Genomic DNA, 18,468 nt, shown 5'->3' on the forward strand with positions numbered 1-18,468 from the left:
ATTCTTTCATTTGCTAATTTCTTTCGTACTGTGCTACAGAAATCGAATTGGACAAGACGCGCACCTGGTGTCCACGGGCTGGCTGCGAGACCATCTGCATGGTGGGCGGGGCAGTGCAGCCTGGCCAAAACAGCGCCATTTGCCAAATGGACGAGTCGCCGTCGACATCGCAGAGCTACAGCCCGCAGCAGGAGGCGGCCGGAAGCGGAAGTGGAAGTGGAGGTGGAGGAAACACAGGTGGCGAGGCCGGAAACGGAGCACCCGTGCTCTCGGTATCCGTGCACTGTCCCTCCTGCAAGGACGAATTTTGCGGCCTCTGCAAAAAGGCGGTAGGTTGTGTGGCTTGTCATAAATGTTATCATTATTGACAATTAAATGGCAAATCAACATTAAACTATAACAACTAGTAAAAAAAACATGAATAATATTTCATTGCATATACATACACTCCAAAGTTATGTAAAACCATGTTACTTTTATTCATTTCCATTGATTGAATATTTACTTTTATTTTTAACAAAATGCCATACATTTGTTGTTTAAATGTTTTTGTTTCACTCATTCAACAGTACCACCCGAACATAAGCTGCGAGGAGTTTGGCCGCCGCCTGATTGCTGATGGCCAGGACGACATTGGCATACCGTTCGACAACGAGCTGATCAAGTGCTGCCCCATGTGCGCGGTGCCCATCGAAAAGGACGAGGGCTGCGCCCAGATGATGTGCAAGCGCTGCAAGCACGTCTTTTGCTGGTACTGCCTGGCCAGTTTGGATGTGAGTGTTGCGAATGCAACAGGTTTTGGCTATTTAATTTAATTTAATTTAATTGGATCTCCCCCAGGACGACTTCCTGCTGCGCCACTACGACAAGGGACCGTGCAAAAACAAACTGGGTCACTCCAGAGCCTCAGTCGTGTGGCATCGCGCCCAGGTGATCGGAATCTTCGCCGGCTTTGGGATCCTGCTGCTGGTGGCCTCGCCGCTGCTGCTCCTGGCCGCTCCCTGCATCATCTGCTGCAAGTGCCGCGGCTGCAGTGGCTCCAAGATCGACGAGGTGGACGCCGAGCTGGAGGAGGAGGTCACCGCCTTGCAGGGCTAGGTCGTTGCACCTTCCATCCCCATCTCCATCTCCATCCCATCCCCATCCGTACGCGACACAAGGCTGCAGCGTGTACATGCAGCTGCTGTAGTTACTGGTGGCTTCTATTGTTAATGACGACAAGCTTACGTACATTTATTTTAGTTATTACAATTATAATTGTATATGTGTTAACTAAATTGTGATATTTACAGTGATTCGATTTCTAATTGAATCGACAAATTTGTTGAGAACCTAAACAAAGACAAGACGCCTTCGATTCTTTTTAGGTTCTGTCTCTACATATATTCTTTCCTCCCCTAACTACACTTATGACTATGTATTCGACTAAATCAATCTGTATAAAGCAAGTAGGTCCTCTTTCTAGCGCATAAGTTAGTCTAAATATATTAGGAGTATGCCTCGTATTTCAACAATGCTTTTATATCGCACCCACCATCCACACAAAACACCCCCAACTCAGCCACTCAATCCCTTTCTCAAGTATTACGCATGCAACTAACAAACCCAAGATCCTTGGGCTACCTTGATCAACTGCTTGGCAATGCTTTTATCTACGCATGCACATATATGCTGCATATATAGTATATGGAGGTGTATATGATGTCACTACTACTGTTTATTGAATGTATTTAATTGTAAATGTTAATATGCAGCTAAAACAAATGTAAAACAGATCGCTGCCCGCAGGGCATTCGACCAGAAATTGGCGGTGCGACCGCTGGGCGTGGTTTGATTAATGTAAATTATTGAATTATTTAATGCATATACACTCGGAACACATATATCAAAATACGTATGACATAAAAGTGCGTGTATATTTAAAGAAAACATATTTAAACTCTACTCTTAATGTGAACAACTACCGCGTATGCTGTTTGAAATAAAAATGTTAAAAGAAAAAATCAGAGTGCCGTTTTCCTGTTTTAAAATTTATAAGTAATTGAGAAAACCATTTTTAATTAAAAAAGTTTACTTGATTGCTTTTTGCCTACATTGTGCTTTGAGTAAAAATTTTATTAAGACAAACATATTTTACCTGAGTGATTTAGTAACAGATAGTCATTGAGTTTAAACGTTTGCCTGATCTTTGAATTTAAAATTTGTTAACTTGAAACGGTTAATAACGGGTTTATTTTTGTGTGAGCGTCTGGCAACGCTGTGAGTTATAAACACAAACAGCGATATGGTTCGAGTCGAGGCTTATTTCGTCAGAGTTCTGAACCGATAACAAAAAAGGGAAAACATCCGCACGATATTTGTCAGTAAGCAGTGTACATTTTAAGAATTTTCCCAGGAAGCAGTGAAATTATCGAAAATTAGTGACACTTCTCAGTAAGCAGTGGGTTGCACTTTTTTGTAGTAAGCAGTGCTTATTTTGACATCTTTTCAGAAAGCAGTGTGTATAAAAACAATTTACTTTACATTTACATTTAAACTACAATTTCGGGTTCTTGTAGAACTGCTTTCGTCGAGCGCCCCAAATCGTCTCCAGCTTATCAATTTAAAAATAAACATGCGCCAAGAAAACAATTTGGATTCAGGTGGATTCAAAAGAAATATAGTTTTTGGCTTTTAATAAAATAAATTAATCATACAACTTATTTTATGTATGTTATAGAATATAGACTAAACAAGTTTAGTAAAACGTGTAGATATGTATGTACTATATCAATGAAACATATACAATTGCTGCTCATTTATCCTAATAAAAATATGTGGCTTGTACATTAGGTTGCGAGGAAAACCCTTATTTCAAAATCCCATAAAAATAAAAACTAACAGAGTAACTGCATCCGGTTCACATTCTGTTTTAAAACCATTAATCATCAACGCAAAAATCCAAGTGACTGCTCAAAAATTCTTAAATTCGTATGAACAGGCGGGAGAGATAAGAGTTTAAAAGTCTTTGGGGATGAATCGCGATAATCGCGGGCTGGCTTGTATTTAAGCGGGTGATTTTTGGAAGCATCAGATCAAAAGTGACTTAACTTGCAAGTGTGTTGAAAGCATCGGACTCGTTTGAAATGGATCGCATCGGAATTTTGGCAATCGCCCTTCTTTTGATTGGCATAGTTCACAGTTTTCCCGCAAATTCAAACCCACCTGGGGAACTTATTCAACGGCAGCAGTTGAGGATGTGCATTGCCTCCTGTCCTACGACCTCCGAAAACAATCCGGTTTGTGGCACTAACAACCAAAGCTATTCCAATGAGAACAAATTGATCTGCGCATCTCAGTGTGGTTTAAGTGAGTTAATAACTTCTACAAATCTTTCCACCTCTACAAGTTGTAAAACGTTCTTCCCCCACTTGCAGATATCGGAATTGCATACCATGGAAACTGTCGAAAAGCGCCTAGAGCATCAATACAATAGTAGCAACGGTTATACAAATTAATAACAATTTAAAACAATATAATTTTCGAATATCTTTTTTCACTTGAAATAAATCAATATAATGAATACGTTTCTAAATTGTTTACTTTTTACACTAAATAATTATTAATACTATTAAAGTACTTCATGTTTAAACTAAGACTGTTTTATTTCATCAGACTAACACCAAGTGAGACTGAAGACACAGGAAGCTGAATTATTGAAATATTTAGTCTCATTTTGGAAGACATTTTTTGTTAGGTAGAAAATCCTGAATATTTCCTTGATCATTTTCCATCGAGTTACGCAATTGGGGAAATAACTTGGAGAGCTGGGCGATTCCCAGACTCTGTAAATCGCCAGATGCCAAGACCCAAATCGAATTTGATTTAAAAGTGTCTTTAGCTGGCTGCTAGTTGCATTTGCAATGAAATTTCAGTTGCAGTTGTATTTTCGCTTCGCTTACCACCTGCCGGGAACATTTTGTTTCTATTTTTTTCCGAGCTGGTCTTAATTTGTGGCAATTTGTCGGACCAGAAACCCACTGGGACAGCCACCAGCCACCAGCCACCAGCCACCATGTGCGTTTGTTTATTGCTTATTATTATTATTGCTTAATTTTTTTTGGCAAGCTTGTTGCACTTTTGAAGGCTTATCTTAACCAGGTTGACCTCCTTTAATTTATGGACATACCAAAAACATCTTGTCGACCACGATTTAAAATGGTTCTTTCCACTTTAAAAAGCGGAAATCGCTTGATTAAATCTTTTTTGTTCAGTTTCAGCTCGAGAAAGATTCGTTGGAAAGAAATCAATAAGGTCGCTCATGTCCTGTGTTTTAAAATAACTTTTTATATTTTATTAATAACCTATAACCATAAAACTATAGTTTTTGTAAATCATCATGTAATAAAACATGGAAATATACTATGTGAAAAAGTCGTTACAAGACAAAACACATTTTCCCTTACAAGTTTAAAATCAACATCTTAGTAAAAGGCACCGCATATTGTCACACAAATCCCTTGCACAAATACTAATAAGCGCGTGTATTCGAGCGAAAAGCTGTCCGAAAATGGGGGAAAAAGCTTGACTTTTCATTTTCAATACTCCTGGGAAAAGGAAAACGAGAGTGAGTGCAGGAATCGGACAAATTCTAATAGTTTGCTTTACAAATGCACCCCACTCCTTTCCGCAGCCCTTCATCAAATGGCGTTTAATAACATGCAAATGATGTGAAAGTGCATGGCGAAAAGCGGAGGGAAAATTGCGAATGCCACTTACATTGCAATCTCGCGGACTCTTCACCCATTTTCCGCTCACCCTATCTCTGCTTCTTTTATTCAATGGCTGTCTGACACTTTCAATATTTTTCCAGGGCAAGCATTCGCCAGGAGAAGCAGAATCGTCAGGTAAAAAACAGGAGCAGGAGCATTCAGCCAACCATCTGATTACTCCAAAAATTGAATGCACCAGTAGGAATAAAATGGACACAAAGGAGCTTTGCTTCGCTTTTATTTGAACTTTAATTTGTAACTTTTTTAAAGCCGTTTAAATTTAAGGTAAATAGCTATTTTTCTTATATATTTATACTCTTTAAAGCACTGATTATTGTTTTATAATAACGAATTTAAGCTATTTGTAATTTGTTTAACTTTTGTTTTTATATATCTCAGGTTTTTTTTCATTTTTTTTCAGTAAGCCCGCTTTAGTTGGTATACTTATATTTTATTACAAGATTCAACTAGCTTGCATTCACGTGATGCAAAAACGCAGGTGACACTAATCCGAATGTGATGGGATATTAATCCTACATACCGAGTTCAGTGTCGTTTTGGGTTTTTTGATTTGAATAGTTCATGTGATGTGACGTTGTGTTACCAAAAAAATGGAATTTATGTATTAGTTTGCTTGCAAAACTTAACAAATAGGTAAGTAAATTTGTACCAGTACAAATCCAGCAGAATTTGTCCCAATCTTTTAAATACTTTCTTGACAAATAAATTACAAATAGGTATTTAAAACTTGTTTGCTCATTTTGAATTGATGTTTGACTTTTGTTTTGTTTTTGCCCTTTGGATACAACCATATTTTTCGAGTTCTGGGAATCTGTGACCAAGCTGGCTTTGCATTAATGTCCCTTTTTTGCCACACCGCTCACCTGTCACCACCCTCATTCCGAATTCCTTATTCCATCTCTTAACTGTCTTGGGGGAGCTGCGTTGGCCAAAAGTTTGACACGTTAAGGGAACAACAACGTGGGCAGAGGGAAACCTTCTGCACCACCTCCTTCACCTGCAACCACCCCCTTGACCCAGCAACCTTGAGGCAAGTGCTATTTTTAGCAACAACAAAACAGATCCCACAGCAAGAGCCAGGATGCCGGTCCCTGGGGATTTGTTAGCCAGCTTCCCAGAATGGAATATTATGAATTACAATTTTCTCAGGTCGCGTAATTCGTGTAAGTGCTGAAATAGCAAAAAAAAAAATGTGGACGGGCGGAAAAAGGTTGGGGAAAAGCTTGTTTCCTGGCTAGCAGGCACAGTTTACAGCTTTCAGTTGGTTTTTAACATAAATTTATTACTTAATTCCTTTCCTGGCTGTTGCTTTTTGTCTACGAAATATTTTGCATAAATATCTCATTAGCTTATTACAGTTTGACAGTCCTGGAAGACTCCTAAAGCAATTACTAGTTAACTAATCATCCAGTTAACTTAAATTGAGTGCAGGTTAAGATGCGCATTTAATTCATAATAAATGCATAAGTAATCTTTGGTTTATGCATAAATAGTTTGCCAAACATTTAGTTTTTATTGCCGCTTCTTAACTCAAGCGTAGCTTACATAGTCTATAATCCAAGCCAAATAATTTCAATTACGAAATACTTACTCTTTATTTGATTATGGTTTTCAGCTGGCTTGTAAAATATTTCAAATATTTTAGTTTACCTCTCCAACTATAACTTTCAGTATCCAGTTACATAATTGCCTCAAAGAAAAAATTAATTTGCATATAAAATATCAGTTCGTTCAACATTGTAAATGGCCAAGCGCTTTGAAATGCATTTCCTGTTTGGCGATTTTCTTCTGCCACTTTTTGCTCCTCCTTTTTGCGATTTACTTTCGCTCATTTGGCCTAAAAAATATTTGATGCAATTTTCACTTTCCTCTTCGCCTAAGTATGCAAATTTGTTTTCAGCTGCCGTTTTGGGCTGTCTGCAAACGTTTTCATTATGCAGCCAACGCATGCCACGCCCCTTTTCCAGCCGCCTGTCCAACTGTCAGTCAATCGGGGGCTGATGGGAGGGGAGGGGCCTTAAAACGGACAGCCGGTTTGGGCCAAATATATAAATCACGAGGTTAGTGAGATGTGAACGAAGCGGCCGAACGTTGGACTTTCACTTGCCAGCCTTTTTTTTCCCCCTCCATTTTTCTGCTTTGCTGAGCCGCAGAAAATGATCCGCAATCCTTCACAAAAAAAGGTGAGCTTTTTTGATTATTTTACCATTGCTAAGAGGCTAACGTAATTATTCACAGATCATAAGCTTTGCGAATACAGCAGCAACCAGTATGCAAAGTTGTCAGTTGTAAGACCTGCACTTTTCACAGGCAGTAACCAAAATAAAGGTTTTGCTTTTTTTGGGGTGTTTTTTAAAGAACAAAATTAGTAAAGAAAGACTTTGTTTAGCGCATCTAAAATCTAATTTCTCATTTACATCAACCTTAGATCTTACTTAAGTGTTGAGATTAAATGTCATATAGTAATAGTATCTCTGCTATTTGGCTTCTTTTGCATTTGAGTTTCCTGCTTTATGGCGGGCTCAAAGCATTTGTTTGATCGAGTGCGATCCTCTGCAGCTGGACTTTATTTAGCGCCTGCATCTCCAACTCTTCAGCTTTTTCCCCTTTCATCCACCCTCGCAGTTGATTGTTATTTATTGTAAATTCGTCGGCTGCCGCTTTTGCATTGTTTCCACAGATTTGCCACCCATTGTGGACACACAGAGAAAAATGTTAATTCGGTAGAATAATAATTACATAGTTATAAAAACATTCTATACTGGTATTTGGTATAAAACCTATTTACAAAACATTTCTAAGCCAAGTTTAAAATCTTAAAATCATAATGATACATATATATATATAACAAAATTTGTCAAATTGTGATATGCTAAAATATATATATGTATGTATATATATTTTTCTTAAATGCACTTTTTTTGTGTTTTTATTCCAAGTGTAGGTATCTAAACATCTCTCTGGGCAAGTTATGAAAGCGGTGGGCGGAGGCGGAGAGGTTTCGGGGGGCGTGTCGTGCACATTACATGTTGCACCAGCAGCACACGTTGCAGCGGAATAGCTGGCTCATAAATCGCTCGCCAACATGAAGCAACATCTAACATATAACATCTATCGTAAACTGTGGCTCTCAAACTGTGAGGCAAACACGCAGGAAAGATACAAAACGGAAAGTGGGTGGTTGGTAACCAGCTTATTAAATCTAAGAGGCATTTCCATATCAAATAGCTTTAGAAAATTTGTTGAGATAATTACTATGAAACATTGCTAGAAAAATAATTATTATATTGAAAATTCAATGAATTGAATAATGTTTCTTAATCTTTTCTTTTCCCCAGTTCATATTCCAATCGAAAATTAATGCCATACTCCAAAAAGCTGGTTTTCGTGAATGCAAATCAATCACTAAGCTAATTATGCGTGAAATTTGCAAAGTGCAAAAGAAAATTTCTCTGACACAAGTGCACGGCATTATAAAAGCCGTAAATCGGCAGCATCAGTGAAATTGCATTTTCCTGGCCACGCTGCTAAATTTTCCATACAAAGCCTGTGCCACCCCCTTCTCATAATAGGGGTACTCCATGTGACCTCCGGGGTCATCATTTTTTGGCTCACGTTTATTGACTGAACAATTTCGTTTCCCGCCAAACGAAGAGGAACATAGTTTTGCATAAATCAAGTCAATTGAGAAGAGTGGGGAAAAGCGAAATGAGTGATGAGCTTGAGGTTTTTTTAATGTATATAAATTATAAGTAAAGAATATATCTGGAAAGGCTTATATCTTTTAGTAAAAATGGGATGACAATGGGACCATAAGGCGTGTGATATTGAATATATCTTTAATATCTTTAATATCAGGAACTTCGTTTTAGGTTTTTAACTTTAAAAAATACAACATTTTAATTAATCTTTAAGTGGCAATTAGCAAAACTTAAATCGCTGTAGGCCAATAAAAGTGGGCGAAAGTCCACTTGGGCTTGCAGGTTTTTGCAATAAAAACAGAACCACATTTTAAGGCGCCTGTGGAAAATAACCCTTGAACAACAAAAAACAACAAACGAGGAAATTGGGAACAATGGACCGGCAAAAAAAGCTGTCGCTCTCAAAAACGACAACAGCAACAAAGGCGATGGATAAGCTGCTCGTGGACCCTCCTCTCCCCTTTAAGCCAGGAAAATGAAAAACGACCCGGAGGTAAATTGGGAAAAAACCTTAAGAAATGCTTGGAAAATGCCCAAGTGACCCAGAACTTGTGCAAGAAATAGTCAAGGTGTTCGGGGGAGTGGGTGGTGGGCGGAGGCGGCGTTTGATTTTTCAACTAATGACGAAAGTGACCAGCAAAAACCGCTCATGTTAAGCGGTAATGTTAAGGCGCTGTTGCACCTGTTTTGATGAGCGTAAGAGAGAGAGAGAAGAGAGAGAGAGAGAGTTTAACGGTTGCGGTTAACAGTGGATTGTTTTGTAGCTCTATGCTAAACTTCAAGGTTTTAGTCTGCACTTTGTTCTTATAAGAGTGCGATTTAAACAAAGTTTTAAAGAACTCAGTTGCTTACTTATCTAGGTAAGCATAAACGTGGAAATATAGCTGAGCAATTTAGTTTTAAATTGGAAGTTAACCTCTTTAATCCAAACATTTAATTAATTTGCTATGCACTTATTTTCTAAAATATTTTATTTAGTAAATTATTTTTGTTTCAATATTATTATTTATTACGTTTCTCTATAAAATATATGCGGAATAATTTTAATTAGAACTTAGCACATACTCCAACCTTTTGGATCAATCGGTTAACAGAATTCTCTCTTTATATGCACTCGGGAGCTAGAGGTGGAAAATTAACGATTGTGGAATAGAAACTTACCGCTGTTAGCGAAAAGTTAGAGATGGAAAAGCATCCACATTGTGTTTTTATTTTTATAACATCGACGTGGTCGATGCTTCTCTTCCTCTAGCGAGAAATTTGAAATTTCTATAAATAATATATTGTGTTTTGACTTTTCTGTACGGAAAACTTTGTGTTTAATGTTTCGGCTGGAAAACCGGTTGTCCTATCGATATTTTGGAAACATCGATGACATTGACGTTTTTATCGATGTTTCTCCGCTCCCCTACAATTTTTGTTATTGTATTTTCGACCGTTGGATGAGCTGCATGTGTTTTCGCGAGTGAAAATGTTCGAAACAGTACAACACATCGATAACCGTTAAGTCGCCGGGAAAAAATAAATATTGATATTGAATTTCTGATTATATTAGACAACCGTTTTATACGCGTTTTCCGCCGCTCAGGCTTAAGAATTGTGCGAGCGAGACGATGACAGACAGTCTTGTGTGTGCGAAATAACGGTGCACGGAATTCAACTAAAATCGGCCACAAATAATAATCGCCGTGATTATTAGAATCTAAAACTGCCAACTGCAGCTAATAAAACAACAAAAAACCGTTCGATGTGAAGTGCAAAAACACGAATAAAAATACAAATAAAAACAAAAACCGGTTCGCCTCTGCAGCAGCAGAAATCAAAGCCAAAAAGGAAAGAAACAAAAATCAAAGACAGCGAAAGAATTTTTGTTGTTTGGCCGGTGCGTGTGTGTGGGAGTGTGTCCCAGTGTGTGTGTGTGTGTGAGCATCTCGAAGAAGGAGAAAAACGCAAAAGTCAGTAGGAAAAAGGCGTACGTAAGGAAAAAGAGAGGAAACAACGTAGTAGGAATTTCTTAAACCCGTTTCCCAGCAAACAAAATAAAAGAGGTGAAAAAATAAAAAAAATCGTCGGCCGCAAAAAGTGGCACAAGTGAAAATTCCTGCGTTGTTCGTTTATTATTATTTTTCTGTTGCCGTCTTTTTGACAATCGCCAAAAGTGAAAATCAATTGGCGAGAGCGCGCGCGCAAGGAGCAAAGGGAAGAGAGAGCTCGCCGGAGAGAGAGCGAGCCCAATATAGAAATCGTCCTTTTTCGGGGCCCCAAAATACCCAGCCCAAAAAAAGAGCACGAAAACTGGACGAAAAACTCCCAAAAATAACAACAGCACACGCTGATGAACTGTAAAAGTAAACAAATTGCTCCGAAACTGAACGAATTTGGGGAAAATTGCAACCAGAGAAAAAAGGTCAGTAACTGTGAAAAGGCGACAAGCCGATTGCCCGGAAAATAAAGTAAATTAAAGTTTAACTGAGAGGCATATAAAGTGGCGTTAATGTAAACGCGTTTTAATAGTCCCCCATTTGACCTTCACCCATGGACACCCTCGCAAATTGGTAGTACCAAAGTCGGTGTAGCAGTTAACCCTTAGCCTTGATCACCGTTAATTGGGACCCCCTCATGGTCATGGTCAGTAGGTTGTGAAAACGGCCACTTAGTGAAGTGACTTACCCTAAAAGAGGGGAAAGAATTGTAAAATCAAAAGAAACCATGGCTTAATTTAGTTTTCATTAGGTTAGGAAATTATAGAGCAAAAATTTAAAGCGTTTTCTTATATTTCGTTGCCTATAAAGCTAGATAAACTTTTCGAGATCTCGAATTGGAAAAAAAAGTTATGAAAATGCCATCATAAAATGTTGCCCTATGTTAGTATTTTTGAATTAACTGCAGTTTTATAATACGGTTTGGGGATATCGGTCGTAAAAGCACACTCATTTGCAATGAATTTACGCCAACTTCTGGGTTTTTTGTGCGATTTGTTGTTAATTATCGCACCGTTTTATAGGCCCACCATAATATTGACCTTCACTCGAGTGGTTCTGGTTATAAAAAGGCATTCATAAACTTCGTTTTCTTTGCAAGAGATTTGGAAATTGCACGCTCCTCTGTTGTTTATACCCCTTTTCCCCTACAACCTGCAGTTATCTCATTTGTTTTTGTTAAACTTACTCATAACGTGACTGGTTCTTGTTGGAGCTTATTGCTTTTTGTTGTAGTTTTTGGTGTTACACAAGCGTAACAATAAAATTTCAAACTGGCCCGCCACGAAAATAGTTAAAATTTTATATGTGCTGTTATGATCATGTTTTATCTGATAGTTGTTCGCTTGTGGCACGTAACACAGTTTGTTTAAAAATTTTTCGGTGATATAGAGGCGGTATGAGAGGGGCACACACATATCACGTAGATCTGCGAGCACAGAACAATCTGAGATCCCAGAGCTGGGTCAGCGGCTGCTTTTTGTTATAGTTGCTTAATGTGGATGCGGCTTAATTGTTAAAACAATCTGATATCATATGAGCTGCGCCTACAGTTCGTAGCTTATCCAAGGGAATAAATGCGCCATATTTGGGATTTAAGTAAATCCTTAACCTAAAACAAAATGGTAAACAAATTGTTATTTTTTCGGGGACTACACAAAACTCTTGAAAAAGCTAGTCCATTCCTTATTCCTACTTGAACAACTTTATTTTAAATGTTAGGAAAATTACATACAAAGATTTATACCACCAGCAAGTGGCTCGTTGATTTGAATTTTTAAGTTCGCAAGATTTCTCTTTTAGAATAATTTTAAAATGTAAACATATTCTATTTTGTTGCCTTAATCGAATATACTGCATAGAGCGTGATCTTACTTAATTTCAAAACTTTGTGTTTTTGGTCTTATCCATTAAAACAATTTAAAGCTTTTCTTTTTTCAAAAAAATCTTTTTTTTCTTGGCCCAAAAAAAAGTGACATTTTTGCTCAAGATTTCGGCCAACATTTCGCCCAATTTGCATAAATTACGAGTATCCGATTCATTTGAAACGCTTTGAGTCGAGAAATTCGACTTTTATGGACAACCACTGAGCGGCAAAGCAATTTTTGATTTATTTAATGAGCAAAAATGCCTCGTTCGATTTCTTCAGCTCCCTCTCTGCAGTAATCTCTATCGCCCTCTCTCTTCAGACCCGTAGGCGTAGATCTCAGATTGGTTGGCTGCCGTTGAAGTTAAACAAATTTAAAGCAATTTACGTTGCTATTTTTGGGGTCAATTAAGTTTCGAGGGGGAGCTGCAGATACGTACAGCTAGATAGTAAAAAGGGGAGTTCAGTGTGGGCGTAGTAGTATTTTTTCTAGATTACATTTTGCAAAAAAGAAAATTTAAGACCTGAATTAGAGGCAATGACTGCCGAAGTTTTTCCTTCTTTCGCATGTCCCAAGGGCTTAACATATATTTACAGTTGGTGGATAAGTCAAATATACTACAACACTGCCAAAAAATATTTCTTCAATTTTGTCTCATTTGTTTTTTTTTTTTCCTTTTGTACCCTTAAAAGACAAACTCAATTTAAATGCATTCAACTTTTAGTGTATTTCCTATATAATTTCCTATTTCCATATTTTAACTTTATCAAAACAATACGTTTTTTTTTGAGTGTAAAGAATACAAAAGAAGCATACACAAAAAAGAGAAAACGGAAAAAGGACAACAAAAACCAGGAAAATCGATTTAAAACAGATGATTTGGCATCCCCCCAGCCCAATTTTCCCCCTTTTCGACCCACTTCCTGCTTTATGTATCCCTGTGGCCTGTTTTGTTTCCCCGATGGAGGACCTCGGCTCCTCCAGCCCCGTTATTCCAGTTCCTGGGCCAGGCCTAATATTTCACAGGCCGTTAAGATGTCTGCGAAAGGGGATGGCGGGTGATATGGGTGGATTCCCAAAAACAGTACAGTAAAGCTGACACATCGCAACCCAGGGAAAAAAGTATGTTTTTACAACTCCCTAAGCTGCAGAGATCAACGTATTATTGTGGTATCTCTCGAAACAAAGTGCAATCAAATGTAATTAATAATCAATAAAGGTATGGACAGTTTGTTACACAATTAGGCTATGGTAATCTCAAAATTCAATTGAAATCTTCCGTGTCATAACCAGGCTTATTTTTGCTGGCGAAATTATTTTCTTACTTACATTTTTAATGCCCTAATATCGTTATTTTCTAAAAATTTATTAATCGTTTAACTTTAAGTTGTTTAAAAAAATATTACCTATGAGTTCTACTGTATATGATGGACCAAAGTAATTTCTTATATCAACTTGTGTGTCCTACTGTAATGCCCCTCACTTGCCCTTCACTCAACTTCTCGCCTCCGCTCGCACTTTATTTCTCTTCTTGTTTTCGCTCCCTTTTCTTCGGCTGCTGCTCTTGGTTGTTTTTGTTTTTTATTATTTGCCTTGTGCCAAATTCTCGTTGAACTTTTGAGGCCCCCAGAACAGCTGTGCAGTGTGCCCGGGCCTCAAAGCACATCTCTTTCTATCTCCCACTTTTACCGGAGTTTTCCCGGCTCTTTTCTGCGGCTGGTGTCCTGTCATTAACACTAGCAGCGACGTCGGCAGCGGATGATGCGGATTTAATGAGCAAATGATTAGCATTTTTATGTTCCCGTTCCCGTTTCTCTGGCCATCCTGCTCTCTCCCAAAACCCGGGAATTCCCTCGAAGTGCGGAGTGAAAATATTGCCGACTTCTGCTAAGTTGGATAAACTTAATAGTTGGCATTTTCCCTCTGTCTATTTCCCTCTGGTTCGCCTTTGTCTGTCTGTGCACTGATAAGGGAAGGTGATAAAGGGAATCAAAGGCGGGGGAAAGTGGGACACGTGCAACGGATTGTGGCACAGAAATGAAGTCCCCGGGTAAAAGCCCTTAAGCGGGTCCAAATTAATGATCCCAACGCAGATTTATGGCCAACCAGATTAAAGGAAATAGAAAAGGTAAAACAAATCAAAAGAAAACTGCAAAAAACGTTTAAGAGTTAAGACAGTGCATTTTTTGAAGTCTACATTCATAAGTGTTAAAATAGTATAATTATTTTCAAGTCGAGAACCCAAATTCAAAGATTTGGACAAAAATGAACAAATATACCAGAAGCCTGTCAATTCATATATGAGTAATCTATTTATATACACATCGGCTACTTTAAAAGTTGCCAACAATAAAATTTGTAGTACTAATATGTACAAAAGGATTTTTCATTTAGTCCAACAGATTTTTAAAACATTTGTCTGTGGTTTACTTCTAAATAGCTTTTACTTGCCTGCAATTTTCTAAAGTTTCCCTAATAGATGTACAAAATCCTTGAACCAATTACAAACAATGCAATGAACGGAAATGTTTGGGAAAACTCAATCGCATTACCCCGCCCCCCGGCAAATCAGTTAAAAGCAAAGTTCGAACTTTTGACGGGCCGAACAATGGGATCCAATGGCCAGATCCAAGCCCCATACTCTGATTTCGCCTGCATCCTGTCCACACTCGCAAATGAAATTAACTCTGGCCTCCGCCTCTTTTGTCGCCCTGTGATTTCACTGCATAATGCAATTAAAAAAGGAAAAAATATCGAACAGAAAAAAAACGATTTTCCTTTTGCTTTACCACGCGGGAAAAAAGCGAATGAGCAGAAGGAAAAAATCAATAAGAGCATGGGGCGTATGAAAAAAGAATCTGCCACCACAATGCGCAACAACAAAAGCAACAACAGAAGAGGATGGGCTGTGGGAAAGTCAGCAAGGAAAATCAATCTGGCACAAGGATAAAACTGCACGTACGAGCACTAAAGTTGGTTCACATATTATAGACACGATGCAAGGGACACATGTCCTCAAAACGCAAAATGCAAAACTCTTTTTTGGGTCCCATTATGGGCGTGAATCAGGTGTGCATATATCAAAACATATTTCAAGTAGAAAGTATGCCTCGTGAATAACTTAAAGGCATGTGTCCTCAACACTCTAGCCCATTGGGTTTTGTCGAAAATTTATATATTAATTTTGATTCTGATTCGGTTTTGAAAATTCATTTTACCAGCCCTATTTAACCCAATTGTCACACACTCTTTAAATTGTAGGCTGTTGCTTAAGATGTATGAATTGATATTTTTCTCAAAAAGCTTTAATTAAAACCAATAATTTAAACTATCTATGAATTTTTGTAATGAAAATACAAAGAAATAAAATGTCTACAAATAAAGCGAATTAAACAAAGTAACTTTTATATTTTTCAACTTCCATTTTGCACTCAAAATAAGCTTGATAATTTGCAAATCTCTATTAAATACATAATTCAGTTAGAGATAAAAAATTTGTCAAAACCATGCCGGATTTATTATCTGCATTGAGCTAAAAAAATATTTCGCAAAAATGATTCATTCATTCACTTCAATTAAATTCTGCTGAGCTTGGTTGGGGTTTCAATTCTGTGGGGTATCGATAAGCAGAGCCAAGAAAATCCCTATCAATATTCCCCAGTGTCGTATATTACAAATATTTGCTAAGAACTTTTTATTTCATTTGCAAATTGTATAATTGTTTGAGTTGCGCTTGATAATTCAGCGCAAGTTTTTCAATAATCTGCCACGCGCGTTTCCTCTGAGTCAAGGCCAACTGGTTCAAGTCGATAGCTTCGGTTCATTACAAAGAAAAGAAAGGAGCAATCTGCGGTCTATAGGCGGGTGCCAGAATGGGATACGTGTGCAAACAAGCTTGAGTATCAAAGTCTTCTCTTTCATGACCTTTATGTTAATTTTGGGGCTTTTTGCATAAATTTTGTTCTTGAACTTGTGCTAAACAATTTCGTTTTTTCTTTGATGCAATTTTTAATGGTATTCCAAATAAAGAAAAAATTAAATATGAATTATTAAAAAATATTTATAAGTATACATACAAATGCTAATGTAATAATGTAAGCATACTAATTGATGAAACTGTTCAGTAGAGTATAAATTTAAAACTTGCAAGCTTATAAGGTACAAAAAATTATTGACCAACTAACTACCTAAAAATATAGTTCAATGCCCTAAGAACTCTTTGAATGATTTGTAAAATTCTTAATGTAATCATAGTCAAATCAAATCGTCATTACCATTACAACAGAAACAGCAACAAATACCAATGTCTATGGCTGCCCATTTTAGGAAAGAAAGAATAATCGCCTGCAATTGTGGTAAATCAACATTTTCTTTGCCAGACGGTGGAATTTTCTTTTTGTCTTAGCTGAGCCTTTGCACGACAACCAGGGCTTATTGTGGGTGGATGAAGGGAGGTTTTGGCCATGCAATAAATAAGTTTGGCCAACAAATAGGAAGAGTAGAAGCCAAGAACGTGCCAAAGTTGAACAAATAAAGAGATGAGTCAAGGGGGGAGGCATTATGAGCACGGGGATTAACAGAGAAGAAAGTTGAATTATGAAGAAAGTTGCGATAGAACTTTCTCATCTGTGAATTCAATTAAAGTTTGGCTCTAAGCAAAATCCAGTTAATTTGTAATAATATTCACAATCAAATTAAAATGAAATTTCCAACGTTTTAATCGGGCCAGAACACAGCCAGTCTTAAGCTGTGAAGTGGCTAAAGAATACGAACAGTTAATTATGAATTAAAGTTACAATAAATTTCCCCATGAATAAATCCAGCTAAAAAAGTTAGGCAAAAAGTCAGCGAAGTAAAAACCGCAAACAATAACAAATTTCTTCAATCGGAACTGCTGTTCCTCTCATCTTTCTCCACAAAAAAAAAAACGACAAAAAAACTGTATAGTTTTATTTCCGCTTCTTAAATGCAACTAAATTACGCTAATTGCAGCTGGCCAAGAGCACAGAGTGCGCTTGAGAAGGCATAAAACAAAGCGAAATTGCCAAGAAATGTGCGAGGGAAAAAAAACGGCAAAGTGCGGAATAAGTAGAGAAGCAATACTGAAATTGTGACTTATGTAAAGCTTCGCCGTGATTTTAGCCTGGAAAATTTTGCTTAGAAAGTGCCGCCGAAAAAATAAAACGAAATTAAATGCTGAAAAACGAACCTTCCCAAAACTACTGAACAGCGCTTTAATGTCCAAAGTGAAAAAAAATTCAAAGAAATTAAATGAAATGGAAATCAAATAGAAATCATTGGACAAAACGAAAGTGAGGAATTTGTTTTTGGGTGTGCCTTGACTGGTCTTCAATTTCTAATTTCTTTAACAATTTTTTTTGTGTTAAATTTGGTTCCCTTGTGACGATAAGGACGCCATATCAAAACACAGAAAATTCATAATTAATTTTTAATGGGCCAAACCAGAAAATGTTGCTGAAAGAATGACACGGGCCGAGATAAAATGCGCCAGAGAAATGAAAAATTGGCTTAAATATTTTATAAGCTGAGCGGCATTTGTCAAAAATATTTGGCACACCGAAGGCTTTAGAAAAGAGTACAAAAAATAAGCTCATCAACACTAGGTAACAAGATTGGGGTTATGTGGAAAAATGGCGAATTTTAAAAGTTTAATTTAAGTTAGTTTACATTTGTAACTTAAGTTTTTCTTGAGGTACTTCAACTTGTTAGTAGTTTTTCTTCTCTTAAGTTGTTGATGTATCTTTTGTTGCCCAGTGTTATTTATGCAGGGCTCAAGACAATTTCCGCACTGGTCTTTGGCGACAAACAGTCGCAATCCATCCAGCAATCAATCAATCAATCAATGGATCGATCAAGAGCCTCCACCGAGTGATAGATGCAAAGATAATGGAGAAGCTGACTGGAAAAGAGCAGCAACTCAAAGAAATTTAATAAAAGCTCGGACAGGGCTTCCGTGTTCTTTGAGAAATGAAGGTAGAGTGCCTCTGAAGATTTTTTCTTGGGCTTCGCGCGGTGATTGGAAACCCGTTTGTTGCAAATGGCAAGAGAGTAATCATAAAAAAATACGTTAATAGAATATTAACGGAGCGCTGGGTGAAGCTGGCTCTTGCAAGCCGGAGCCCAAAAC

At 37.5% G+C, this 18,468-nt stretch overlaps 2 protein-coding genes across 6 annotated transcripts in view; both read left to right on the plus strand.

Moving 5' to 3' along the window:
* LOC108143419 overlaps positions 1-1,505 on the plus strand; it is a 60,664-nt gene extending 59,159 nt beyond the window's left edge. For both annotated transcript variants that reach the window (XM_041707745.1, XM_017267823.2), the window contains 3 exons: positions 40-329; positions 570-773; positions 841-1,505. In XM_041707745.1, the coding sequence (XP_041563679.1) occupies positions 40-329; positions 570-773; positions 841-1,098 (752 nt within the window). In that variant the 3' untranslated portion in view covers positions 1,099-1,505. The remainder of the gene's footprint in view (positions 1-39; positions 330-569; positions 774-840) is intronic.
* An 8,410-nt stretch (positions 1,506-9,915) lies between these two features.
* LOC108143384 (SH3 and multiple ankyrin repeat domains protein 1) overlaps positions 9,916-18,468 on the plus strand; it is a 66,987-nt gene continuing 58,434 nt past the window's right edge. For all 4 annotated transcript variants that reach the window (XM_017267750.2, XM_017267754.2, XM_017267752.2 and 1 more), the window contains exon 1: positions 9,916-10,880. The gene's annotated coding sequence lies outside the window, so the exon portion shown is untranslated. The remainder of the gene's footprint in view (positions 10,881-18,468) is intronic.

Source organism: Drosophila elegans, unplaced genomic scaffold, assembly GCF_018152505.1.
Source record: "Drosophila elegans isolate 14027-0461.03 unplaced genomic scaffold, ASM1815250v1 contig_183, whole genome shotgun sequence".
Taxonomy (NCBI): domain Eukaryota; kingdom Metazoa; phylum Arthropoda; class Insecta; order Diptera; family Drosophilidae; genus Drosophila; species Drosophila elegans.